The sequence below is a fragment of the Saccostrea cucullata genome, unplaced genomic scaffold (assembly GCF_032062105.1).
Source record: "Saccostrea cucullata isolate Sc308-1 unplaced genomic scaffold, CSIRO_AGI_Scuc_v1 ctg222, whole genome shotgun sequence".
NCBI classification, from domain to species: domain Eukaryota; kingdom Metazoa; phylum Mollusca; class Bivalvia; order Ostreida; family Ostreidae; genus Saccostrea; species Saccostrea cuccullata.
In genome coordinates this window covers 394,770-421,893 of record NW_026934761.1, presented here as the reverse complement: position 1 = coordinate 421,893, position 27,124 = coordinate 394,770, and the positions used below count along the sequence as shown (strand labels likewise).

General features: G+C 32.2%; 2 protein-coding genes across 2 annotated transcripts; one reads left to right on the top strand and one right to left on the bottom strand.

The window, feature by feature from the left end:
* Window positions 1-4,835: 4,835 nt before the first annotated feature.
* Window positions 4,836-9,625, top strand: LOC134241294 (golgin subfamily A member 6-like protein 22). The gene is made up of 3 exons (XM_062723361.1): window positions 4,836-4,908; window positions 8,237-8,312; window positions 8,513-9,625. The coding sequence occupies exons 1-3, from the start codon at window positions 4,836-4,838 to the stop codon at window positions 9,114-9,116; spliced, it is 753 nt and encodes a 250-aa protein (XP_062579345.1). The 3' UTR covers window positions 9,117-9,625.
* Window positions 9,626-23,686: 14,061 nt separating this feature from the next.
* LOC134241292 (cystatin-A-like) lies at window positions 23,687-25,989 on the bottom strand. The gene is made up of 3 exons (XM_062723360.1): window positions 25,855-25,989; window positions 24,630-24,749; window positions 23,687-23,877 (listed from the first exon to the last, which is right to left on the bottom strand). Exons 1-3 carry the CDS (start codon window positions 25,987-25,989, stop codon window positions 23,758-23,760), a joined length of 375 nt encoding a protein of 124 aa, XP_062579344.1. The 3' UTR covers window positions 23,687-23,757.
* Between the last annotated feature and the right edge of the window lie 1,135 nt (window positions 25,990-27,124).

The following is a 27,124-nucleotide window of genomic DNA, read 5'->3' as shown; positions in this document are numbered from 1 at the left end:
CAACGTAAAATATTTGAGAATGCAGTTCAATTTTTGATTGAGAATAACAAAATGCAAATGTATATAGGGACACAGAATCAGAGCTGGACAATCAAGAAAAATTATAGTTTACGTATATTATTCTACTGATAGTTCTTAATAAATATGTTTATATTTGGATATTATAATATGTTCAGATTTATATGATGTAACAATTACTAGCCCTCTAAATGGTCGTGGTCCATCATTTTAAAAATCATACTAAGTTATGTTGCTCTAGACCTTCCACATGAACATATTAACATTTATTTTTTTTCTACATTGGAGTATAAAAATAGATCAAGAATTTCCAACAGCTGATATGATTTAGCAACCCTCGAACTACAATGTTCACTCGCCTTAATGCTCGGGGAATACTGCTTTTGGGGTAGCTTAATTTTCATACTGTCATCAAAACAGCAATTAGTATATGATATTATTAACTTTTTATATGAAGAAGCATGGAAAGACAGATAATAGGTAAAATGTCTTCGGAATTGTGAAAAGTTTATCTTAATAATAGAAGTAATTAAACAAAAATCCGTGTAATAAAAATCCTAAGTCATTAACAAAAATATCCTCCAACTTTAATTGCATTTGAACATTATTTTATGAAAAAAAAAACAAACTGTAAATATATTTTTCTCGAATCAGAATTAAGCAGTCTGAGTTTTTACGAAATTCGAGTGTATAAAACGTCATTTGAATTGCCATTTTGAGCTAATTAACACATTTCAAATTTAAACAAAATTTTCCGAATTTAAGTGATAATATCAGTGTTCTATTGTCATTTTACATGGTTGTACTACGCTCAGTAAGATATTCACAAATCTTTTCTCCTATCTAAACGACATTAAGAAATAATTTGGAAAAGAAATGAATATCCGCCATTTTGAATCGCCATTTTGACTTTTAACTTACAGCTGCATCATCATTCAGTAGTAGAATAGTGAGATGTAGAGGGGAAAATACAAATCTGCAGTGTATGGATATTTTCAAATGTAAAAATCTGAACAAAAAAGAATATAGAAACAATAGACAAATAAATCAGAGAAAATTCGAATTAAGTGTAGAAACGACTGAATTTTCTGAGTTAAATTAATAATCTTAAAATTCTATTATATTTTTTATAGTTTTATTACACTCAGTGAGATATTCACTCATTATTTCTCCATTTTGAACGACATTAAGAGAAAATTAGAAAAATTTGATGTCCGCCATTTTGAATCGCCATTTTGACCTATTTAACGCCATTTTCATGAAGGCCAGCATATTTTTTCGGATTCAGCATACTCGAATTAGGTTTAAAAACTATGCTGGACCAAATAATAATTATTTGCCGTGAGAAGTTATTTCTAGCCTTCTTTTTAAAAATCAGGACTAGACTATCTTTTAATCTGCCATCTTTTAAAAGGTATTAAATATATAAAAGACTCCAAAGTGCGATAGTGACGCAAAGTCCGTAGTCTTGTCAAACCCCGATGGCTCGAGCTCGCTGTCTTCAGGGACGCCAAAGTCCAATGGTCACGCCAAAGTCTTATGGATCATTTCCTGTGAAACTCAAAGCGATTAAGTGCAATAGTCTGAGACGCCAAGATTCGATTGTGCGGAGGACTAATCATTGCTTATAACGTCACTATAGTTCGACGTTATGACATTGTCCTGCATTCAAAATTAATTGATTCAGTTTTCCTCTTGTATACAATTTTCATGATTTTTCTTATTGATTTCCCCCAAGAGGGGTATGAGGGTTAGTCCTTGTACATCATTCGTCTGAAAAGGGTTAGTCTTTGAAGACTTATGTGATTCTTTGAACAAACATGAAATATTCGAGGGTTAGTACTTGCACACAATTGAACTGATTATATATATACATATAATCCAAAAGTAAGAGAAAAAATCCACACAAGTATGTAAAAAGAAAAAAAAAAATAACAGAACGCCGATTAAAACTCTACCGGTTTCAATTGTATCATCAGGAGTTTTTTCACTATCAAACACTTTTTGAAATATTTCGACCGAGCTACCGGCCTTCATCATTCGTGTTTATTTGAATGCATAGCAACTCAACAACGAACAACGTATTACGACGTCACAATGAACATTACAATTGAGAGGCAACGTCATGCAATGAAATTGCGCCAAAAACATCTGAAAATATTGCGAGAGCAAAAATTGTACTTGTGTAATGACAATTTTTATAATACAAAATAAATTATTTAAATAAGGGGTAAATTAAAAAGATAATTTTAAAGTATATTTAAATGCATATCTATAAAAATAATTATCTCGATATCACACAAATGTTCATAAATTCAATTCAAAGACAGAAGTGTTTCTTTTTGTTGATACCAAATGGCACATAAGTGTTCAACTTTTTCTTCCACAGATTTTCTCTATATTTACGATAAATGTCATTCTTATACAGTTTTTCAATGCCTATTATATCATAATCTTCTACTGTATGTACACCCGAATTAAAACGTGTAGCCACAGGGTCATTTGTTTCCCTTCTAATTAAAGAAAAATTCAAAACATGTCTTTGATATAAACTATCACCAGTTTCTCCGACATACACTATTTTGTCACACTTTTTACAAAAAATTCCATAAACAACATTCCTAGATTTACAATTAATATAATTTTTTTTACTTGAAAGATGTTTCCATTATTTTCTTCAAACTGGCTGGTTTTCATAACAAATTTACACAAAATACATTTTTTAGCCCCACATGGCTCACATAAATTTCCTTTCTTAAAAATTATGTTTTTTATACACTAAAATGTCTTTCAAATTTTTGTCTCTTATATAAAGTGTAGGAAACAATACAATTACACCTGAAATATCACAATAAAATGTACGAAGTTTAATTAAATTTTCTCCTATAAAATGTAGGAAACAAGACAATTACGCCTGAAATATCACAATAAAATGTACGAAGTTTAATTAAATTTTCTACTACAAAATGTAGGAAACAAGACAATTACGCCTGAAATATCACAATAAAATGTACGAAGTTGAATTAAATTTTCTACTATAAAATGTAGGAAACAAGACAATTTCGCCTGAAATATCACAATAAAATGTACGTAAGTTTAAGTTAAGTGTAACTTCAAGCGAATCGATACTTTTTGACGCAAGTCATTAGGTCATAAGCTACCCAGTTTATACAATAAAGACAAATTTTTCATCCAATCAAAAAGTGTTTTACAAGTATTAAATTGTTTGTTGATAATTTTGCGCCAAGATCATAAACGACGTAAATTTTAAATCAAGTAACGAAATGATTCAGAAATAAATCATTCATTTTTAGTTTTAAAAGTTGATATCCATTGTTTTGAAAAGTCTTATACTTTAGATACATTGTATCTTGATCGTGATTGTTTCTAAAAATCCAAGGCAAAACCCCTACATGTATCCTATTTTAAAGATAAAATGATTTTAAAAAAAACTAATTCAACTTTGGTGAAAATACTTATTATCTTACTGCCCTGTTGAGTTTTTAGAATAAAAGAATAAAGGAAATCATGCACAAACGACAAAAATATTCCAAACCAATTCAATCTTTCTTTCTCAACAATGTTTCTACAACCTTAACTCTCCTTCGATTAATCTATATACAGTAAAGTATCCCAAGTCAACAAAGTAAACTTCTTGAAGAAACGTCAAGGCCGAGCAATAAATGGTGAAATTATCAAAATTTAAACAACATGTGGTCGTTAAAGTCCAGATTAACTAGGGGAATACAAGCAAACAATCAGTGTTCTTTGTGTTTCTTCGATCGTTTTTGGTTTCTGACTGATAAAGAACAAGGGGTTTAAAGGATTGGTAATAGAGAAGAGACCAGAAATTAAATGCACAAATCGAACATCCCTCGTACAACATAGTCTTAATATGAGGTAAGTAAATTAAAGGGCGAGTCTTAAATGAAAATAAATAAATATTTTGATGAATTCTTTTTTTCTCTTTCTCTCTCTATTAGAAAAGAAAAACTATATTTAAATCATTGTTATTAAATTCTACTGTGTGAAGATGTGATTTGATGATTTTGTTTATTTGGGTCAATCCTACCTTCTTATCTTATGTGACAAAAATTAGCTGTAGAAATAAAGATATATGCAGACTTTTCAGAAAGTTTTCAACAATTGATTGTTTTTTAACTTAAACATGTATAAATAGTAACAATCACAAAGAATGACGATTTGTCTGCACGTTAACAGTTTCAGTCACTCGCATTTCGGTTCTATTTATATTAATTTAAGATGAATTAATAATATAAGGACTCGTTCTTTTGTCTTTGTTAAGTAATATTATTTTGTACATTGATCTTTACATTTTTTGACAATTTTAACAATCAATATTGTTTGGTAAAACTACTTTATCAATCCTCTCTTTAGTTCCAATTCTGCACTCGGATTAGCGTTTAAAAGTTTTTTTTTTCCTTTTTTCTTTTCTTTCTTTTTTGGCAAGATTACGTTTTGGTGTCGTTTGAAAAAATATTTTATGTATCAGAAGCGTTTTTGTTGTTATTCAAGCTCAGACATTGGTTTGATGTAATATATTGATATCAAATTTATTATTGTTATCACTGGTATTTATTTTAACTTATCAAAATCACCATACAATCGACTTACGAAGAAACGTACACTGGTATACAGACGAGTGAAACAAACATAGATAATAGATTAAGGGAATATATGATATACATGTAACCATTTAAAAACAAATTTTAAGGAAGAAACTTTGAATTTATCAGACATTTTACTTTAGCCAACCTTGAAATTACTTTATTTAATTTTTTTCCTGGTGTGGCTGAATGGCGGGCAACAAATACTACCATGGTTTCCGCGAGGATGACGGCCCTAGCATTTCTAGGAATGGAACTCCACGTAAGTTGACTTACTGAATTATTGTTTTAAGTCCCGGTCAGGTATTCTCACATATATGTACTCAGGCCGGATATGATTTGAATGTATTCTTTCAAAATTAGTAGCTCCGTTTCCTGGCTCCAGGGTCATAAAATTTAGACGAGCTCACTTGTGAACTCATCCTCACTTTCACAAAAGGAATATATAAAGATGTTTGTTGTTTTGAGCCCCTATCTATTTTTCCACATATGGAGTCGCCACCTCTTGCCGGTGGAAAACTGCAAATTTATACTTGGCACTCAAGGCCATTGAGATATGAGTGGTCTTTTTCATGCCAACACCTGCTGTGACATGGGACCTCGATTTATTTGGTCGCTTCTGCAAGACCTGTCTCCACGTCCCACAACGGGGTCGAAAGTGCGACATAAGAATAAACTTCATACTCCGCGACTCTAATGCAAACACTGGGATCATCTGAGTGAATTGTTAATTTTTATGCCTCCGAAGCCTGACTTGACTTTAATGGACATTAGATAAATTTTCTATTGCATCACTCCTACTTGAAGTTTGTTAACGAAACAATTGCTTGACATAAATTTATTCGATACGAGGGTTGTCCCAAAAAGTCGTAGACAGGGAAAACAGTTTAGTTTCTCTTTTCTAAATTAAATTTCTTTTCATGTCATAGCAAAAAATAACATTTTTTGATCATGCATTTCAAGTTTCATGATAATATCACATTTAATAAGAAAATTATGAAGAAATAAAGAAAGCATGTAAGTGTACATCGGCGCACGAAAGCAAGCGTAATTTACGTTTCTTATAGCGTCATTATCTTTTTTTCTGCTTCACACGCGTCTGTTAACATCCAATATCTTTTTTAAGTGAAAAAAAAAAACCCACTATTGACTATGTGACTTATCTAAATTCAGTACTGTCCGGGTTTTTTGTGGGTTGTTTTTTATCAGATTCAAATTTCAGTTGTAATTTAGTCGAAGGATCACCTTAAATTGTTTGACGTCATTCGTGTGCCAGAACGTTGTCCAATTTCTTCGTTTAACAAACAGTACTCTACTTTTTACATGTGGTAACTATTCTTGGTATAGAGGATAAACTATCATTGAGTCTCATAGCATTTAAAACATTTTCTCTAGTAAAATCTAGTGTGTAATGTTTCTTCTGTACTCTTTGTTTGCCGTCGCATGTATATATCATCATATATATTGCGCCGGGTACGCGTTTGACGACGTCAATTTCTTCAAACTCAATTCCGACAATACTTTACAAATTATGACACCAATTGTCTGTTTTAATGCAATTTATATGAAAATTTGACATGTTATTAAAATTTTTATTCTGGTTTCACTGATTTAAATTTGAGTTCAACTTTTTACATAGTACCAAAGAAATAAATGCAAATGTAATAGCTATATACACAAGTTATTCTCAATTTTGTTCGTGCGCCGACAGACCATATCGGCCTTCATATAAATCACAATTACAAATTAACATGAAAGACATATATTTAAAAGTTCACAAATTTCAAGAACATTGGATATATATTGACTATGCAAAATTTGGATAGCATTGGTTGCATGTTAACAAAGTTATAAACATTGTCTACCACTTTTTGGGGCAACCCTCGTTTGTCTTCTTTCCCAAAATACATTGGAACTAAAAATTATTGGTAAGACCCTATCGTGACCATACTGTTCGAAAACGAATCCCTGATGTGAAATGCGCAGTTTGTTTTCCCGTAGATATAGAATTGCTGATTACCGACATAATGTGGCCAATGAGGTTGCAACATGCAAGCAGTCTCCAGTCAAATATAAATATAAATTGCTATGTATATCTTAGCAATGTCAGTCAGAAACTCCTTAGAGCTTGTGTTATTTTTTAACTACCATACTGATTTTAAATAAAGCTTATCTTATCTTATATATATATGATACAAAACAATTAACTATCAAATAACGGAAGTCAAATAATGTCTTGGTTTTTATACTCACTCTCTCCAACTTCTGGTTGCTCAAGTTTTCTGAAAGTGTCGTTTGCTTGCTATTAACTTGTATCAAAGCACACATCGTTTGCTAATTTTTTATTTGAAAATTTGAAAGACTTATGACTTTAATATGACTTGTCTTAATTTGCAAATAAAAAACAATAAACGACATACGAGGGTTGATCCAAAAATTCGTAGAATTTCTTTCTAAAATTTTATCGTGATTTTATAAAAGCAAACAATAGGCATATTTATAAAATACAGTCATAATGCAACAATACTGGAGATTTCACCACGTTCCAATTACCAAATAAGGTCACACGAGCTTTCTGAAAATAGATAGTTGTGAAACCCGGGGGAGACTTCGATGTAACGTCAAGTAAGGTGTGTCACGTCACATTATAGAAGCATCTCACCCTAGCGTCCAATTCGAGCAGGTAATTCCACAAAATGCTGCCCTTTTCTGTATTTTCCCATATTTATAGGCCTGGGTATCCTCTCGCACCAACTTATCTTCATTTTTCACTCTTATTTCAAAATATCCCCCATCTTTCCATATGATGTTCCGATTTCATTATCAAATTCAAGAACAGTACATCAGCCGACAACATCTATTATCGCTTTTAATTTGCCAAGGGGGATAAACACTTAAAACAGAGCCTCAAAAAGCCGGCCACACCTTTAATCAATGCCCATGGAAGTTCTATTTTTCTTCTTTTTTTACGACAGTGGAAAAACCAGTAACCAAATGTTTTTCCCCCAGTCTATATCAATAATGTACGCATTTTAGATAGAGTGATCCCGTGATTGTCACAAACCTTATGACTTGACCGAAATTTGACGTTGTGTAACAACCGAAAGATGCACAAAAAATTATCAACTTATAAACAAAATATCCAGTAAAATCCGTAAAACTCACATACAAAGGTTTATAAAAGATCAAACAATCGTAATAATGCCATAATTTTCCTTTGCTATAATACAAAGGGCGGTTTTATTCTCATTTCAAGCATTAAGAATTAAAATGATAATAAACACGTTGATGTCTCCCCCGCATTTCAAAACATCCGTTTCTATGGCAACTGCTGTAGACTTACTATCACAAATATTTAAAATATTTTTTTATTTAAAATATTCAACAAGTGTCTATATTCTCATTTGTAATTTTCAACCAATTTCACGTGTAAATAAATAAAATATACAGAAATTCCACGAATTTTTGGATCAACCCTCGTATGTGCATTTTCCTTTTAAGCAAGTCTATGTCTAAAGTGTATTCCTCAGTCCAATTCCACTAATTATTCAATCATATCTAATAACTAATTTTTCACATTAAAAAAAAAGATCGAGTATCCCATGCAATCAGTGAGCTGTCACAAGAAGAGGGGAGAGAATTCCAGGAATTCAGGAGAAGCATGGGGTAAAGATAATACATTTTTTCTAAAATATTGTTTCACAAAAGAAATAGAAAATTAAATAAACTTGAAAGAGATATTGATTTGAAGGGTTGAAAAAAGCTTTGAATTTAGTCATTAAGCATTAAGTGTAAAGATTACGCCAAAAAGATAATTCATACATATATGTCCTGTATTGTTGTCGCACGTTTGTTCCTGATTCCAGTTCTGGTTTTACTGATAGGATTGTTGGAAGTTTCACAAAACAAATGGTCAAGTTAGCTGTGGAACAGCTCAAACCCGAATTCGAGAGGATGGCCATCGAAGCAGCCGGCAAAGCACTCGAGAACAAAATGGTCACAATTAAAGAAATGCAAAACGAACTTAACAGAAAGGAACAGGAGTTGAAGAGATTGCAGCTGGAGAAAAAGCTCCTGCAGGCAAAGTTTGAAAAAGAGAAAGTAAACCGTGACTTGGCGTCTATTGTTGATCATAAGGAAAAAGAAATTAAGAAACTAGAGGCGGATATAGGAGGATTGCGTGGAAAGCTACGGAAAAAGGCTGATGAACTCCGAAAAGAAAAGGACCGCGCAACAGAAGAGGAACAAAGACGTGTAGAGATAGAAACCAAATTCAACACAGAAATAGATAAGCTGAAAAGAGAATTGGATCGTGTAAAAGGTCAGCTTGGTCAGATCCGGTCTGCAAAAAATGTTGGGGACGAGGAAACTCGGAAGCTGCGAGATCGTGAACGGGAATTGTTGCAGGAATTAGAGGATGTGAAAAAACAACACTCGCTGAGGTTTCTGAGGAAAAAGCTTGGAAACTGATTCCCTTTATTTGTAAACGGACTGATGTTTCGCATGTACACCTTTATAAATGACTGTATCTTTGCATTTGATTGCTTAACAAGAAAAGAAGAATCTTCAGACACCTAGTACTGATTTTCATTTCGCATTGCCTCCTATGATGGTGTCAAAATGCTTTTTAGTGATTTATATAATTCCTAAAATTTTGGAATAAAAGTGAACATATACATTTATTCAATATCTGTATATTAATGAAACAATGAAACAGCCATGTATTTTCATTGTTTTAATAAAACCTACGAGGCCTAATCTGAGATAACTTTTAGATCATATTTTGATCGCCGTTTCATAACTGCTAGTGCATAAACCAATGTAAAAGGTTTATAATGGTTCTAATACTTTTTAAATCCAAAATCATTTTTGTTGATCAGTTCAAGGAATAAGAAATGTACCAAATACATTCAAATTCAGGAGAAAATTGAATTTTTTTGCTGTCTTGGAAAATTGATAATTTTAACGGCAATGTTAATACTCTTTGAATATTACATGTGGATATACTTTAATATATATTCAATAACTTTGATATGTGGTTTATTCATCTTTTATGTTGCCAGTGTATATGCTTCAATAAATTCTGCTTCAAATATTAGGAAATATGAATGATCATAATGTTTCTCCTTTATTTAATGAAGAACAATTTCATATAGAGACACAGAATATACCAATTGACGTTATCATAGAAAATGCAGCACGTTCCAGAAAAAATACAACAGCCATCTTACTAATATTTGATTTTTTGACAAATGTTTCCTTTCTAATGCTTGCAATTAAAATGCTTGGATGGGTTCGGTCAGTGTTTTATTAATCTGTACGCCCCTTACGCGGGCGACGTGGCTTCGATCTCTGTGAATTTTAACATGAATATACATTCCAGGTGCTGTTTGTATCTGAAAAAAATATTTTAAAGAGCACAAGTAAGCTACGAGGGTTGATCCAAAAGTAATGTCACAGTGTCTATATCTTTTATATTTGGCGTCATATTATCAAATATAATATACCAAAAGATGCACAAATATAAATCTAAGTAAACTTTAATTTTTCATTCAATAACGTTTAACTAAATTTACTTTATAGATGTTTAAATCATATAACATAGTGGGTGTCCCCCGTCAAAACCGAACGTCACAAATTAAAGTGTTACTTTTTTAGTATAAAAAAAGACAAACACATTAAAAAGCATTTTTTAAAAGCGCCTAAACGCAAAATACTTTAAAAGACAAAAATTTACATTATTTTCTAGTCTTAAATTGAAAATTATATGACATCACTGCTATTTTTTATGAAAAACATCGTTGATTTATTCCGGTGCATTGAAAAAAGGAAATGTCAAAATGGACAAAAAAAGCCAAAACAAACTGTAATGCATTTTTGCTTCAAAATGGAGAAATCGCCAGTAGAGACAGTTACGTTGATTCGCCAGACTTTCGGAGGAAAGAATGTAAATAAGAGACTTGTTTAGATGGTTTCAGCGATTTTGGGTGGGTGATGGGTCATTGAATGCTCAGCAGATGACAAGAAAACCGAAAGATGGGAGGGCGGACGGAAATGTTCAATGGTGTGTGACGTTGTCAAAAAGAAAGACGGATAGAGCGATATGTGAAATTTTAGGTTGGTCTTTTACTACTTTTCAATGAATTTTGACCGAATTAATTATGAAAAGAGTGATTGTACGATAGGTACCAAGGGTAAGAAAGTGAAAATTGTGAACGTGTTCGTGGATATCAAATCTCAAATATTTTTTTAAATGAAACTAAGGGAAGCGTTTAAATGTATGACTGCGCGTATCCGTCATATGACGTTATTTAGGTGCGGCGACTACCATAATCGCACGTTGTATATAATCCGATATTTTGAGAAGTATTAATCATGTTGAATTGAAATTTTCAGGTCTGATTTGAAATAAATGTAGCTTGCATCATTTGTAATTTTGTTGTTTTACGTCGACGGGTAGCGATTTTATCGAAGTTGTGACATTACTTTTGGATCAACCCTCGTATTTGTTCTCTCATGATTCAGTTTGCCCTTTACTGATTTTTGTTTGAAAATTAAAATAAGTATTTTAGGTTTCAAATAAAACTCAGTAAACGACAAGTTTGTTGAAAAAAAGCAGCTAAATAATAAAATATTGAACGTTGGAATACAGGATGTCATAAAATAACAATTGTATTAAATAGTTGGCATCCTCTGCCGCATAATGATATCGTTCTTTTTCTGGGTTCTCTTGATTTACCAGAGATGATGGGAACGTACTTGTCATCACCAAATCCAATACAATTGATAGTGAACATAGAAATGAAAAAAATAGCATTAGGAGTTGAGAATGTTGTTCTATTAATGCATTAATTTATGGTAACAAGAGCTGCAATTGCAATTTATAATGATATTTCTCTTATTAAACACCGTTTTATCATGAGCGGTTACAAATATTCAATTTACCTTAATGAAATAGCTCATCCCAAAGGCAACTTGTGTTCTGAAAGATATCGCAGAAAACGGGGGCAAATGTTTTCCTGCGTTATATCCATTTGGCAATTTTCTTTCTATATCACTTTGGAGCTTAAATCAAACAAAACAAATGCAATATGTTTTTACACAGGAAGAAAAAGTGGCTCACATAAATTTTATATAAAATTCATATGATTTCCATGTGTATATAAAGCATTAGAAATAAATGAAAAACAAGACTTTTGAAATTTATACAAAAACTTTGTGATTTTGCCATAACTTTCCCATGAATTTTACATGGAGAACATATCACATAAATATCGAGGAAAGAAAACTTCACATGAAAATTCTAAAAATTATTATACGAAACATATGGAGATAACAATCAGTTAGCACTTGACTCAATGATAAACTGTATTTGCTGACAAGGTCATTGTATTCACCATAAAACGTACGAAATGATAACTTTAAACGGGACTGCTGATATTTTTGTTTCATTAACTTGTTTATCAATAATTTACTTCGTTTTAAAAGTTGTTCATACGTAGATTATGCTCTTGCATATCAAATCAACTGAGATATATAAACTCCGTAAACAAGTAAAGAAGGTACTAAGTATATTGCTGCATAAGTAAGGGAAGATGACGATTTAAAGTTTACGAGTTAAAGTCATCATGTTTATCATAGAGCTTGGTTGTTAGAGTACCATTAACGTTTTTTTTCAAGTAAAATATCTAATTATGAAAGAAATGTGTCAGGCTCTGTGGTATCTTTCATCTCAAGTTCATCACGATAGATCGCATTGACATAAGAATGGAAGTCACCATTGTTAATTGACAATATGTCGTCGATATATATCTAATTAAATGTGGAGATGAAGGTCACAGCAAGTGTTTTATTTTTCTTTTCAAGCATAGGATTTTGCACAAACATTGCTTCATATGATTACAAAAAAGGTCTGCTAATCAAGGGGCACAATTGGTACCTATGGGAATTCCAATAGATTGTTGTAAGACCTGGTCTCCAAAAACAACGTAGATATTATCAATTAGAAACTCGAGCATTTTTTAATGTCATCTTTAGTGTACTTGTGTGTACAATCAGAATGTGATTTAACAAAATAATTTTGCAAATGACCAGTGACAAGATAATTAAATTTTCGAGTTCTATTTTTATTGAAAAAGAGCAGTCATCAATGATATTTTAAAAAGCGCGGACTTTAATTTAAATCTTATTTAACGTGGGCAATAGTTGTGTATGTTGAAAAATCGTAATTTTTTATGCTGTTGATTTTGATAAAATCCTGTGATTTCATATTGTCTAAAAGTTCCATTCTCCTCCACTGCTGTTAATACCTTAGTGAGGTGCAAGAAAAGAGGCTTGGTTGAACAATTACAGGAATCAAGAAATATGTAATAAGCGAGCTGTTCATATATATATTTTAATAGTGTAGACAGTATTTGAGTGACAGAAACGTTCTATCAGATGAAACAATCTGTAAAGAAACGTTTATCTAAAAATCAGATGAAACAATCTGTGAAGAAACGTTTATCTGTAAAAATCTTAACAAAAACTTTATCAAATAAAATGTTTGAAGGTCAAGGAAATACTTTACGTTGCTTACCCTGTGAAAGCAGAGTTAAGTAATAAAAGAAATTAAAATCCTAACAAAGGAAATTAAACAACGAGAGTAATTCTTTAAAAAATTAATTTCAAGTATTAGAAAAAGGATTTAATGATTTGGAATTGGATTAAACTTTGTGAAAGGTTTAGGAATATTATATTTTAGAAATTCTTGACACTACATGTATATGTTGACGTTACATTGCTGTTAAGGGTGCTCCAAGGGCACAAAACATGTTGATTTTAAAATGAAGTAAATTGATTTTTGTTAAATCGAATGGAATGGAACATCGCATATCAACAAAACAAATATTTTACATGTAATATTTGTACTTATTTTAAATTTCTAGTGAGTAATATAACGAAGATTGACATCGTCAATGAACTTTTCGAACAACCCTCGCATGAGTATAAGATGGATTGCCTACGTACAAGACTGTTTGTGATTTAAACACAAATAATTCACTCTAAACTTTAAAAGATTCCTTATATTTACATTTTACTGTCCTATATCGTTGCATTTTTACTAACGTCACTGTAGCCTCATTGTGACCTCACGTTAGCGCGAGTTTCTTCAAGCATATTTTTATCCGTGCGTATACCCGAAAATGGTATTCAAATAAATTTCACAGTCGACTTCTTAGAAAATACAAAAACCAAATGTAAATATTTGCAAATAAACACATTAATTTTTTTGCAAAAATTATTGCACTTAAACGCAATTAGTACTGCAATTGAACTCAATATTTGGCGATTTAGAGAAATGAAAAGTATTTCTTTCTCTGAACGGCCTCAGAAGGCTAATGTTAGTTTCCGACCGTCCAAAAACATCGATATTACCACAGAAATTGACTTTTTTCATGCCAGCATCTACTGTGACACTTGGTTTACTAGTGCGTATTTGATTTTATACTAAGGATCCGTGTCTGAGACTATAGAATGTAAAATACTATGCTATTTTGCCACTTATGCATCGATTCTAAAATATTTTTTATTAAGAACAATCAAAGATGTAGATTTTGACGTTTCAATATACTTATTACATGTATAAATGCATAGTTTATAAACGCTGCGGATACAAACCCCTTGAACTAAAAATGTATTATATCACTTCAAGATTTCTCCATGAAAAAGCTAAACTTTTCAAAAACATGATATATCGTCAAAGTATTTGGTATCAAAGTATTTTAATGGATAAGATTCTAGCTTCTACGTCAGGAACAGAAAGGATAAAGCCTTACCACTTCAACCATCTTTTTCACCGGGAAAGTGGCGGTTTTTGTACGTCCTAGCCATGCTCCAAGTGCCACGTTAAAATTACCGACAAACAAACAGACCAAGAGTATTGGAATCATAAGCGTGTTATCTCTCATGATGGCAAACTTGATTTGAGGCTAAGCCTGAACTGATAGCAGCAGATGGTACATAATTACAGATTACGAAATTATAAATTTTGCTTATCAAATGACGGCAAACCACTTATACTCATTTTATGACACCCTTAAGCAACAAACACAAAGAATGTTTCCACTTAAGCATAGTGCCATGACCCTTTTTTCGGGCCTCTCTAACTTTATCTAATTAACTCAAATCTTAATTATTTTACACCTAACCGATATTTTGTTATCAGTGTGGTACATTACTTGCAATAATTTTCATTGAAAACGACGATTTAGTTTTATTTAAGGTAATTAAAAAAGCCCTCTAGTGGATGTTAATTCTGGAATGTTGCGCTTGTCCGAGTTGGGTTTGAATTGTGTCACATTAATATTCGGAGTAGGCGGGCATTTTATCGATCGATTGAAAACATGTAATAGCCAGTTATAATGGCTTCAGGGATACAAAATATACAGAAAAATAAACACAAAGAACTCTTATCAAGGTTTACGCAATTCTTTTTTTTTTTGAAAGAGGGGGGCTGGAGTGGATTTTGGAGATGTACATCTACTCCCTCCCTGAATCCAGATTTTCCCAACAATTTTTAGTCGTTTCTAGGTGAAATTTAACACTGATAAAGGAAGCCTATAAGGATTATTGCTCTCTCTCTCTCTCTCTCTCTCTCTCTCTCTCTCTCTCTCTCTCTCTCTCTCTCTCTCTCCGTACTTTTAAAAGTACATGTACAGTAAATACTTAGTACATATAAAGGTGTTTGGTATATTTTTCTTGCGATGCTGCATGTGGTGATATTTTATCACTAAAACAATTTTATTAATTGTATGTGTGATTTTTTTTGTTTATGTGATTTTTTTTTGGGGGGGGGGGGGGTGTCCAAGTAAGCATCACAGTATTAAACCATCTACGTACTTCTATACCCTGTGTGTGAGGAATGATGGTATTGCGACGATGGGGATTGTATCTCTTTGAAACTCTTTGAGCCTCAAAACGTGCCCCCTAAATCCAAGGACTAATAATAAAATATCATTACATTTTGTCCAATTTTATATTCCATTACTCTATAAAAATACTAAGCCGAAAAAAAGACTTCGATGTTGATTAATTAAAAATGTACATGTAAGAGTATAAGTTGGTCGCTTTTCGATGCAATGTCATTAATCGGAGCTACAGCCACGTGATTTTTTGATTTTTTTGTATTCACAAAGTTACCTGAGTCTACAAATCACGCGATGAATTGGAATATAAACAGGTCACAATGAAGTCAATGACATGTAAATACCCGCAAAGGGTGAAGAAAACGGTCGGCGTTTTGTACCTTTTTCAAAAAGTTTACCCCGAGCACAGGCTTGTCCAAAACTCTCTTTTAAATATGTTGTATTTCCGACTTCTACACCTTCTGTCTTTTTGAGAAATTTGGGCAAGAATGCATTCATCATGTATTCCAGCTTTAAAGATCGGAATAACTTTGAATAACAATGGAAATTCGTGAATTGCAGTGACCCCTCTTACAAATTACAGCCTCGTTCTTTATTTTTATTTACTTTTAATTCCTGTAATTTTGCAAAGTTGCGCTTAGAAGAATTGCTTTATCAATTTTATTAGGCTACTTTCTATACTTTATTTTTGCGCAATTTACCGGAGGCCACGTTTTGTACACTAAGTGCGATCATTCTTTGTCAAGACTTCATGAGTTACTTTGGGATAGCAATACGGGGCACAAATCTTACTGTAATGTTTTCGTTGTACTCGGCATCTGTTATCTTAATAAAATTTAAATCAAAAGCCAGGCCGTATGTCCTTTTTGTTTTAGTAATCTAAAGGTCATTTTGGTCTGAATCTCACTTTGTGGACAGAAATGCACAGAAGAAAAATGTGGTTGTTGTTCCTGTTTCATTCTTTCTACGTTATCTTAAACCATTTATAATCAAAGGAAAGGTTGTTTCCTTTGTTGACATGTGAAGGTCATCAATATTGTGTCACTGTTTCCTTGCTGATTCTCATCACATACTCCATTGTCAAATTGTCTACACAGTATTGAGTTATTGGATGAAATGGATTTATTCAGCCAAACTTATACCGTTACGTGTACATCTTTAATTAATCAACATCGAATTCTTTTTTTCTGCTTAGTATTTTTTATAGGGTAATGAAATATAAAATTAGGCAAAATGTGATGATATTTTATTTTTAGTCCTTGGATTTAGGGGGCACGTTTGGAGGCTCAAGAAGTTTAAAGGAGATATAGTCCCAATCGTCGCAATACCATCATTCCCTCAAAGTGTTATTTACTGTAAAAATATATGCACACAGGGTAAAGAAGTACGTAGATGGTTTTACACTTTACACTGAGATGCTTACTGGCAACCACCCCATCCCCCCACACCCCCCCCCCCAAAAAAAAAGAACAAAAAAATGACATAAACAAAAAAAAAATCAATCCCACATACAATTAATAAAATTCTTTTAGTGATAAAATATCACCACACGCAGCATCGCAAAAGAAATATTCCGTACACCATTTTATGTACTAAGTATTTGTTAATAAAGTACTTAGAGAGAGAGAGAGAGAGAGAGAGAGAGAGAGAGAGAGAGAGAGAGGTTCGATACGGCACTAATCTTTTCGAATATACAAAAAAAGTTTTTTTCTTTAATAGGATTTTTCCGTCTTCATTTACAAACTTGTAGGCTTCCTTTATCAGTTTATATCTGAAGTGTTAATTTTCACCTAGAAACGACTAAAAATTGTGGGGAAAATCTGAATTTAGGGAGGGAGTATATGTACATCTCCAAGATCCACCCCAGCACCCCTCTTTCCAAATAAAAAACAACAAAAAAATGGCGTAATCCTTGAGGAGTTCTTTGTGTTTACTTTTCTGTATGTTTTGTAACTCAGAAGCCATTATAACTGGCTATTACATTTTTTCAATCGATCGGTAAAGTGCCCCGCCTATTCCAAGATTTACAAGATTTACAAGATTTACAAGATTTTATTAATCCAATTTGGGCCCCCGGAGGAGCAAAAAGATTTACAAATAGAAGGAGGAGGATCCAAATGATAGAACAAACATGATATTACAAATAAAGAGCAATTGGTAAAAAAGCAAAAAAGTATATAATAGATATACTGAATATACATACATGTATCGTATTGTATGTTACATGCAAATATATATATAGTTAAAGGCAAGAAACTGGGAAGAGGTATATAATTATTATGCTTATCACAATATCTTCAATTAAGGTAAATTACCAAGGAATCCAGCAAGTGATCTAAGGATGTCTGGGTCTTCATTAGTCATGAGCCAATAAAATTGATTATCATAAGATAGAGACTGAAAATTTTTACATTTAATTTTACAAATATTTATGAGTTCAAGTCTTTGTACATTAAGATGAGGACATACAAGGAGAAAATGAATTTCATCCTGAATCTCGTTGTGATGAAAAAGTGAACAAATTCGTTCCTCTTTAGGTATTTTTTGGTAACGTCCAATTTCAATTTTCAGTCTGTGAGCTGATATTCTTAGCTTTGTTACAACTTATCTATGTTGATTGTTTGTAAGAATATATAGATAAGGTTCGAAACAAAATTTAGTCTTTATGCTGGTAAAGGTAGACAATTTGCCATCTTTATGTAAATTCCAAATATTAATGTGACACAATTCAAACCCAACTCGGACAAGCGCAGCATTCCAGAATTAACATCCACTAGAGGGCTTTTTTAATTACCTTAAATAAAACTAAAGCGTCGTTTTCAATGAAAATTATTGCAAGTAATGTACCACACTGATAACAAAATATCGATTAGGTGTAAAATGATTAAGATTTGAGTTAATTAGATAAAGTTAGAGAGGCCCGAAAAAGGGTCATGGCACTATGCTTAAATGTAAACATTTTTTGAAAATTCGTTTGATCAAAGGGGGGGGGGTTGTTTTAGTTCAAATCGCTGCAAATACGTATTGTTTGATTATGTTAAATCAAGAATGCTATTTTCACTCAAAAGAGATACTTTTATAGATTTTCTCTCGTTGCTTTGCACTGCAGGCTTCTGGTTAGAGATTTGTAATATAGGCCTAAACGTTTTTTTAAATTACTAAATTGTAGATCTAGTAAAGAATTGCATTAAAATGTGACTGTTTATGATATATATGTTATTTTATGTATTAATAGCATCTATTTGTGTATACAAAATAGATGCCTTTATTTTACGAGAAAAGTATATTTGAAGGGATCTATAAACTAGTTTATAGGTCCCAAGTATTTGTTATTTGAACGTTGGCTTTTAAGGGTCGGGTTTGGTTGACACATCAAGTGTAGTATATAAAAGGTCGGGTTTGATCTTCACATTCCTTTCTTCTGAACCTTTCGAAGGTAAAGATGCATAAAAATTGCTTGCAATGAAATACATGAAATGTTGTTTTGTAACTTTAAAATTTGTATGATTTTTCATTTATGCATTGTTCTCAACCATTAATTTTAACGCTGTTATTACTATTGATGTGCAATAATTATGACGGATGAGATTGGATTCAAACACTTTACAAAGCAGACGACGCGCACGCGGTTATACTAAAAAATCGTTTACTTATACCTTTGTATTGTTTTACAATGATGTAATGTTGGTTATTAACATTAATAACTCTCTTTTTGTTTCATACTGCTTCGAAACTCGGCAAAAGCAAACTAGAATAGGTCCTATGCATGTGAACAAGAATAAGGAAACTCGGTCGGAGCTTCTCTTGGACATGGATCCAAATACAAGACTACAAGTCAAAGAAAGGCATAGAAAATTATCTTAAATCGTTTGGAAAACCAGACATTGAATATAAGTATAATCACAGATTAACAGTCCAGTATATCAGGAATAGAACTTGGTGAGTCTTTTAAATCCAAGGAATATTAGGCATTACGTAAAGAATGGCTAAGAACTATTAGGCTTAAGGCATTATCTAAAATGTGGCTCAGAACAATAAGGCATTATGACAGCCTGGCTCAGAACTATTGGGCATTACTTACAACATGGCTCAGAGCAATTAGGCATTAATTACAATATGGCTGAAAACTACTAGGCATTACGTACAGCATGGCTCAACCTGGCCCAGAACTATTATTAGGCATTACTTACAACATGGCTCAGAATTAAGGCATTACTTACAGCATGACTCACAACTGTTAGGCATTAATTTCAACATGGCTCAAAACTATTAGGCATTAATGCCAACATTTTTCAGGCTGACATAGTATATATCTCAAGTTTGTGGTGAATGTAAATAAATAGGAGAATGAAATACATATCTTTTCCAGAGTAGTTTTGTTATAGTTATTTAAATGCACCCAATTTTTCTAGAGTTAAGTTCTTTGTATTCATGAAAGCCCTTGATATTTATAAGGCAAGTGATAAGATCAGTTGCATATCATAAATTTTATAGATTTACACTGAAATTGGGCATCCTACTCATTATAGTTGACTTCAAGAAGGAAAGAGATCTAAATTTGGGGTCGGGGAGCAATGATCCTCTGGAAAATGCCTTTCTCAAGTCTGTATTTGTTGGAGCTTTCTCGTCATTGATTCCATTTGCTAGCTATTCAATTGGAAACAAAATGGTCATTGAAATATAGTAATACAAAGGTGAAAATGAGGAAAAAGGGGCATCTTCATTGTTAAACAACATAATGTATCAATTCATATTAATTCTTGAATGAAAAGGAAAATACAAAATACTTATATATAACCATAAACCATCCATTGCCTAAGACTGGAATTACTAGGATAGTTTTGATCCAATAAAGTGGAAATGAAAGGTTGGAAATTGCAATATTTAATCCAAGAAATGTCAAGAATGTTTTGTAATCATTTATAAATGAATATATTTTGGTTTTTAATAATTAAAGCAAAAAAGAAATAGTCAAATCTCATTTTCTTAAACATTTGGGATTAGGAAAAGCTTTCAGTAGAGATATTGGATATTTGAGATGTAGGTAGACATGACCTTCCAGATCAGTTCAGGTTACTTAAGATAACAGTGTTGGAAATACCAAGTTAAATTACAATTACTTCTAGAATCCAAGTTAACTTATAGGACATGCAACAGAATGTATGTTGCAAATAAAATATATGGTCTTATTTAAACTATTTGGTTATATTTACACACAAGAAGTGACACAATTAGGCAAGTTCCTTAGATCCCTAACAATGTATCAATTGATTTTCGGAAGAATTCTCACAGAAAGTTTATATGTTTGTGGATTTTTATACAGATTGCTCAACCTTGAATGTGCATTTGACTTCATTTTTAAGATGTTCGGGCTATTAAAGTTCCTCACAGGGTGCTTATATTTTGTAACTCTTCTTATTATGTGGACTTTAAAACTTAGGACTGCGCATTGTCCCTTGGGCTTGCATTTAAAAAGAATTTCACTTGGTGTATGTTTTTTAATCAAAATACTATTAAGAAGGATCAAGCACATATTGATAGCAGTACATGTAATACGTGTATTCAGGCTCATTGCATATAATAATAAATAAATAAATAAAATAAAATATTTCCATTTGATGTAATTAATAATCAAACATCTATACCTTAAAGAATTTTAGACTTTGCTTTGCATTTTGGGCTACACAGTGGAAGAATGTGGTCATATAGAGCTGTAGAGCTCATATGCACATACATGTATCACAGGCATTAATAATATTTATTGAAAGAATCTATGTAAGGCCATTCCAAGTTTTTTCTATGTTTAGCGTCCACCCATCTTTCAAAAACCTACCTACCTATTCGCAAAAAACACACAGATCAAAAAAGAAAACAGACTTTATAGTCATAAAAGTAACGTCTTTCAAAGGATTTGATTTCAAAAAAATATTTTTTCTCTTTTTATAGATCTATACTTTAGCAAAATCCATGTACTAAATGTTCAAAATATACCAAATATGAAAAATTGTAGACAGATTATAACAGGACATGATATTATTCAAAGATTTCGACCAAAATAATGAATATCAGGTCTTCTGATTTTGTTTGTTTTTTCTGATACTGTGTGTCAAAAACTAAGGCGCACGCGGACGCTAAACATAGAAAAAACTTGGAATGGCCTAAGAAGGAAGGGACTTAGTCAATTAGCACATAAATGAGATTAGTCAAGTACACGAGTATTGCAAGCATGGGTAATGAAATTGCAGCCAAAAAATCCTAGTTTGAAAATGGCATCTATAAAGTGCCAAATATCTTCCTGGCTGCTTAACTGTTAAGTATGATATACAAATTGGAATACTAGTAAATTTGTTACATGTATCAGATAATGTATTTTTTGTAGGAATATCATTAAACAAGACCAGTATGCTTTCAAAATGATAGTATTGTCTTTTACAGGCATTTGTAACCATCACTTAATAGTGTTGTACCTTCTTGTAATTGAATATGATTAAGAATTTCAAATTGCTCTGCTTAAATTGGCTAATTAGAGAGTGAATGTGTCGCCTTCGGAGATATAAAATTTGGTTTTTTCAAACAGCAGGACATGGCTTTCCTAGCAATTTTTAAACAGGAATTATGATATAGGTAGTTGTCTTGATAAACTATATTTGGTTTTAAAAAACCCCAGATCATTAATTTTGATTAACTACAATCATTTACATCTAACTTGCCTTGTATAATGGAGAAATGAAAAACAATGGTGGTAAAGAGCATTGCAAGGTTGCTCAGACATTTCAGAAGGAATTAATAGACAGGTAAGTTCCTACAAGACAAAGCTTTATTGGGCATTGAGGAATTAGGTGAGATACATCACATTTGCTAAGATTTGATTGCCTTATGTGTTGTAAAACCTTTTCTAAATTAAGGGAAATTCAAAATACTTTATTCTAAGGATATGCACATCTAGGAATCAAGATGTGTGCAAGTATCTAGCTGGGAAGGGGGGTCTTGGCAGTATTGGTCGTGGAGCAGTTGACTTGCTTTGCTTCCCCCAATGTGTGGGGTGACTGCAAGCTGTGCCAACTTGCAGCCATGTGGCGTCTGCGCACACCAAGTCAACTGATAACTGAATGTTTGTGTGAAACTTGTAATAAACTGTCACCTTGTTGAAATGCTAATGCTAGTGTAAACTAAGCTAATTAGCTTACTCTTGGTGACAGTAATATATACTTTAGAACTGTACTACATCGTACAGGTTTGAAATATGAAAAATGTTGATATTTGAAGTTTGAGATGTTTGATCTATGAAGTTTGAGATATTAATGATATATGATATACAAGATTTGATAAAATAAGTTGATATGCTTGATATTTGGAATTTAAGGTATGACTTATTGATTGATTGAATGATTGATTGATTGATTGATTTGAACAGTTTGTATGTGTGCTGACCCTCCGCGGTTAACCCGGGACGGTTAGAAAAAAGAAACACACATTGTTGATGTTTGAATTTGGTGGGTTCGCCCAATTGAAATGGCGTCCCACAATTTTGTATTGTGCCACGGCCAATACTCGCCAAAATAAATAAATATAAATTCTATATTGAGTTTTGTGTCATTTTTCTCTGTATAAATAAAGCGGCGATAAGAGTATATAAGGTAGTATCTAAAACTATTTTCAATCTTTTCGGTTACATATACATGTACATGTCTAACTTCGACGATGAAGTTTTTTTTTTTTTTTTTTGAACGGTGAGGCCAAATAATAGCAATTGTAGAATTAGGCAGATGAGACATTGCTATTTTTTCTCAAATTGATTGAAAATAATGAAGAAATAAGATGATCAACTGACAGATGTTGATTGGTCTTTTGTAGGTTTCACTAGACTGACATGGAGATAGATAAGTTAATAGCGGTAATGTACAATGAATAAACACGCCTGGGGGATGCGCTCGATGACCAATTGACCGGAAACGTTTTTAAGCGGTTTACAAAACTTATTTGTGAATTCTTTATTAACAAATTTGCGTTAGAAATTTAGACACTATAGCACGTATCCCAAGAAAAATGAAATATATGTCCAAGTTGACAAACAATTTACAGCCCTTCAGTTTTATACTCTTTATATATTAGTAAGTCAAAAGTAATGTGAGATTTATTAATTGGAATTCTATAAAAAATCATGGAAACATTGCATTTTGAAAACTATGTACATGCAGTCCATTCTAAAAATACTCCAAGGGGTCTCCCATGGTTTTTCCGACCTGTAATCCGTCAACTGAGGCGTCCCCAGAGAGATCAACATAAATCCGGACGTGAATAAATCGTAGTGGGCCGGTCTCAACCTGCAGGTAAGGATATATCACGTGTTATTAATTATATTCATAAAATTGTAAAATGTGTCACAGTTACATTATAGTATAACTGTTTTCAGTTCAGTACTGATGCATATAAAACAACGGCAATTACTTTTTAACAACGAATGTTTTTGTATCTTTTCGTATGATGTTTAACCACACTAAAATTGTCTTATTATTTTCTCATTTTTGTTTGTATTCAAAACGTTAACTAGGCTATTATTAATGATTATCAAAAATTTGAATTTCTGTTGTCGATATACTAGACAGTTTAGAGTTCCTAACCTTTGTTGTAATTTAACAGGGCCCATGTCCTATTCTTGTTTACAAAGTTTAAATATACTAACATATGTTCTTTCAAAGCACATTTTTCCATTTGGAAGTTAATTCTAAACAGGATAAGACATTTTCTATTGATTTTCTGAATCTCGTTTTGTTATAAATATGATAAACAAAAACAAGACACGAACCTTGTTTACATTATGAACAATCCTTAGTTTTGTATCTCCTTTGTAAATCAACAAATGATGTTTAAAATTTTGCTGATCATTTGATTTCCCTTACCCAGGAATTTTAAACACTAAATTTTTTTTTTCAAATCAGTTGAAACCGTGTCCATTTGTCTTTAAGATAGATACAAGTTTATATATTATAGAAAGCAAGTTTGAACAGGAATGCAGTATCTTAATTTTAAAGAATAATTCGTATCAAAATTTTCTATTCGAGTCATAAACACATACTTTGACAAAGAAGTTTGTTCCAGCTACGATCTGTTCCCTGTATAAACGAGCAGTAAACTCAGGAAGAGGCTCCTCGCGATCGTATCCAATAGGAAGCTGGCTTATAATGTCATCCCGTAACTGAAAGTGAAAGTATAAAGTAAATGCAGTCATTCAAAAATACTATTTCATTAGTCGGTAAGGCTTTCATATCGTGTATAAAAATAGGCGAAGTTTGAAAATTACAGGTAAAATCGACGATGCATTATAGTGTAACGTGCAACGCGGCCGAGCTTGGTGTTTGGTGATATGTCTTGTATCACCGAGGCGTTACACTCAGGTTCGTTAACCTGTTAACTCAGATTTTTGTTGACCAATACGATTATAATCAAATATGTACAAATACAATGGGTTTCTTCTTGATTGGACAACCACTAACTGTGGTCGACGGGTGTCTCCCGCCATGAATTTCTCTGGTCCTGCCACTCTACTAGTACCGCTGCATCTTGGCACTTCCCCCACCTCTAATTGTGGTATCCTCTAATTGTGGTATGCCACCTCTCTCTACAACCAAGTGACTGCCTTATTCAGGTCTTACGTGCATTGGTGTACTGTGAAACACTTAGCCGTTTATCCCCTGCATCCGTCTGCCTTATTCAGGTCTTACGACCGTATGCAAGACAAGAAACAAACTAATGTTTATCCACTCCCTCACCAGAGAGGTCTCCTGAGTTCCCGTAACACATCATGTATTACCTCAGTGCAGCCCGGTATATAAGCAGTTTCATACTACTTGTATGATCTAAGAATTGATATTTTTTAGTGTTTAAGAATTTATATAAGAAAGTAGGTCTAACGTTAAAACGAAACTAAATCACAAAACCATTTCCGTTTCAATAGTAAAGCGTGTTCCCGTGATAAACCATGATTTAAAAAAAATATGACTTTTGTAGTTTTAGTAATTAAAATGGAATAAAAATTCTCACCACAATTTTATTTTTACTTTGAGAACACATCGATCTACAATCTTGTTAAACTAATTCGACAAAGAGGGACAATGTTCATTTACATGCATATTAGAATGAGCCTTCAGTTGAAGGTTGTTTGTCCTTCTAAGAAAGATAACTCTAAATCAAAGAGGCAAATTTGAATTACATTTAAGGCTATTGATTTGGAAAACATTCTCCTCTGAAGAGTGATGGTAAACATTAATACATGGGTTGCTAGATGCACGTATAATAATTACCAAATCTATGAGATCTTGTACTTCATCGGTGGCGAATTTTGTTTCACTTAGCCCTCCAAGAATGGAGTCCTCATCTCCTTGGGTGAGCCCAAAAACGGAAATCACGGCAAATAAAAGAACTAGGGTTGTATTCATGATGAAATGGTTCATGAATTGTGAAGCATTAACAGAGCATTTTGACTATTTATACCATCAAATGATGTAATTCATTAATTCATAACATATATGTTTAACTATATTAAAGGCGTCGAATGATATAATTTAAGCTTTCCATCTGCTACACAATTGTGTTCCTGTCTTTCTGTCTGAAACTAATTGGTCACAATGACAACATAGTACACTACTGACCACATGTTAAATGGACAGCTGGACTTAACAATGCCACACATTGTGTTGTTGGTCATTATGAGATATCAAGGATGACTGACAAAGTACAGACGTGTAGCTTATTTCATATAATTGAAATACAATTAACCATAAGTCAAAATCTTATTAATCGATATAGGTGAATGGTGTATCGGGTTACATGTATATACATTCAGCAATGTCCCAGCCTAAGAAAGACTAAATTATACTTTAAAATGCATGGTATAAATTTCCATTATGACATGTAACTGAAGAAAAAAATTAAACTTATACAAGTATTTCTTATATCTTGACAAATCGATCCCTTTCGTCATCACTGAATTGACCTATAGGAAGAAATGTGATATCAATATAGCCAGTTTCTGAGACTGTATAGTTGTTAAATTCACTCTTTAAAAAGTTTTACTCAGTAGTCATTTTTTACTTGAAATAACAAAGATAAGTAATAGATAATTACTAAGCATTTACTTAAAATTTCAAATCAATTACTAAAATATATGTCAATTACTGAATTCAAATGTTTTACTTGATTTTAGTATTTTAAAGAATTGTTTTACTTACACTCTAAAAAGTTTTACTTAGTAATTTATATTTACTTAGATTTGTGTATATAATTTATAACATTACTTGGTCTTTACTTACATTTTACCACTATTTACTATATAACATTTACCAAAATATTTTTTAAATTGTATTTAATTGGTTTACTTAAAACAATAAATCATTTACTGAATCAAGTAGAATTCAGAGCAGTTGCAGTACAAATAATTACTTAAATATGGAAGTCTAATCACTATCGGGATTGAATTCTTGAAATGTCGGGCTTGGTGATCAATTAATTGTAACAGACCGCCAAAATATATAATTGGCTTCCATATTGTTTGGAGAGAAGGAAAGAGAATGT

Excerpts from the sequence above, each read along its gene's own strand:
- LOC134241294 (XM_062723361.1), top strand. The coding sequence starts at position 4,836 with ATGGCGGGCAACAAATACTACCATGGTTTCCGCGAGGATGACGGCCCT. Across the intron at positions 4,909-8,236 it reads TTCTAGGAATGGAACTCCAC|ATCGAGTATCCCATGCAATC; the intron begins GTAAGTTGACTT and ends TTAAAAAAAAAG. Across the intron at positions 8,313-8,512 it reads GAATTCAGGAGAAGCATGGG|TTCTGGTTTTACTGATAGGA; the intron begins GTAAAGATAATA and ends TCCTGATTCCAG.
- LOC134241292 (XM_062723360.1), bottom strand. The coding sequence starts at position 25,989 with ATGAATACAACCCTAGTTCTTTTATTTGCCGTGATTTCCGTTTTTGGG. Across the intron at positions 24,750-25,854 it reads TACAAGATCTCATAGATTTG|TTACGGGATGACATTATAAG; the intron begins GTAATTATTATA and ends TTTCACTTTCAG. Across the intron at positions 23,878-24,629 it reads GAACAAACTTCTTTGTCAAA|GTTGAGACCGGCCCACTACG; the intron begins GTATGTGTTTAT and ends CCTTACCTGCAG.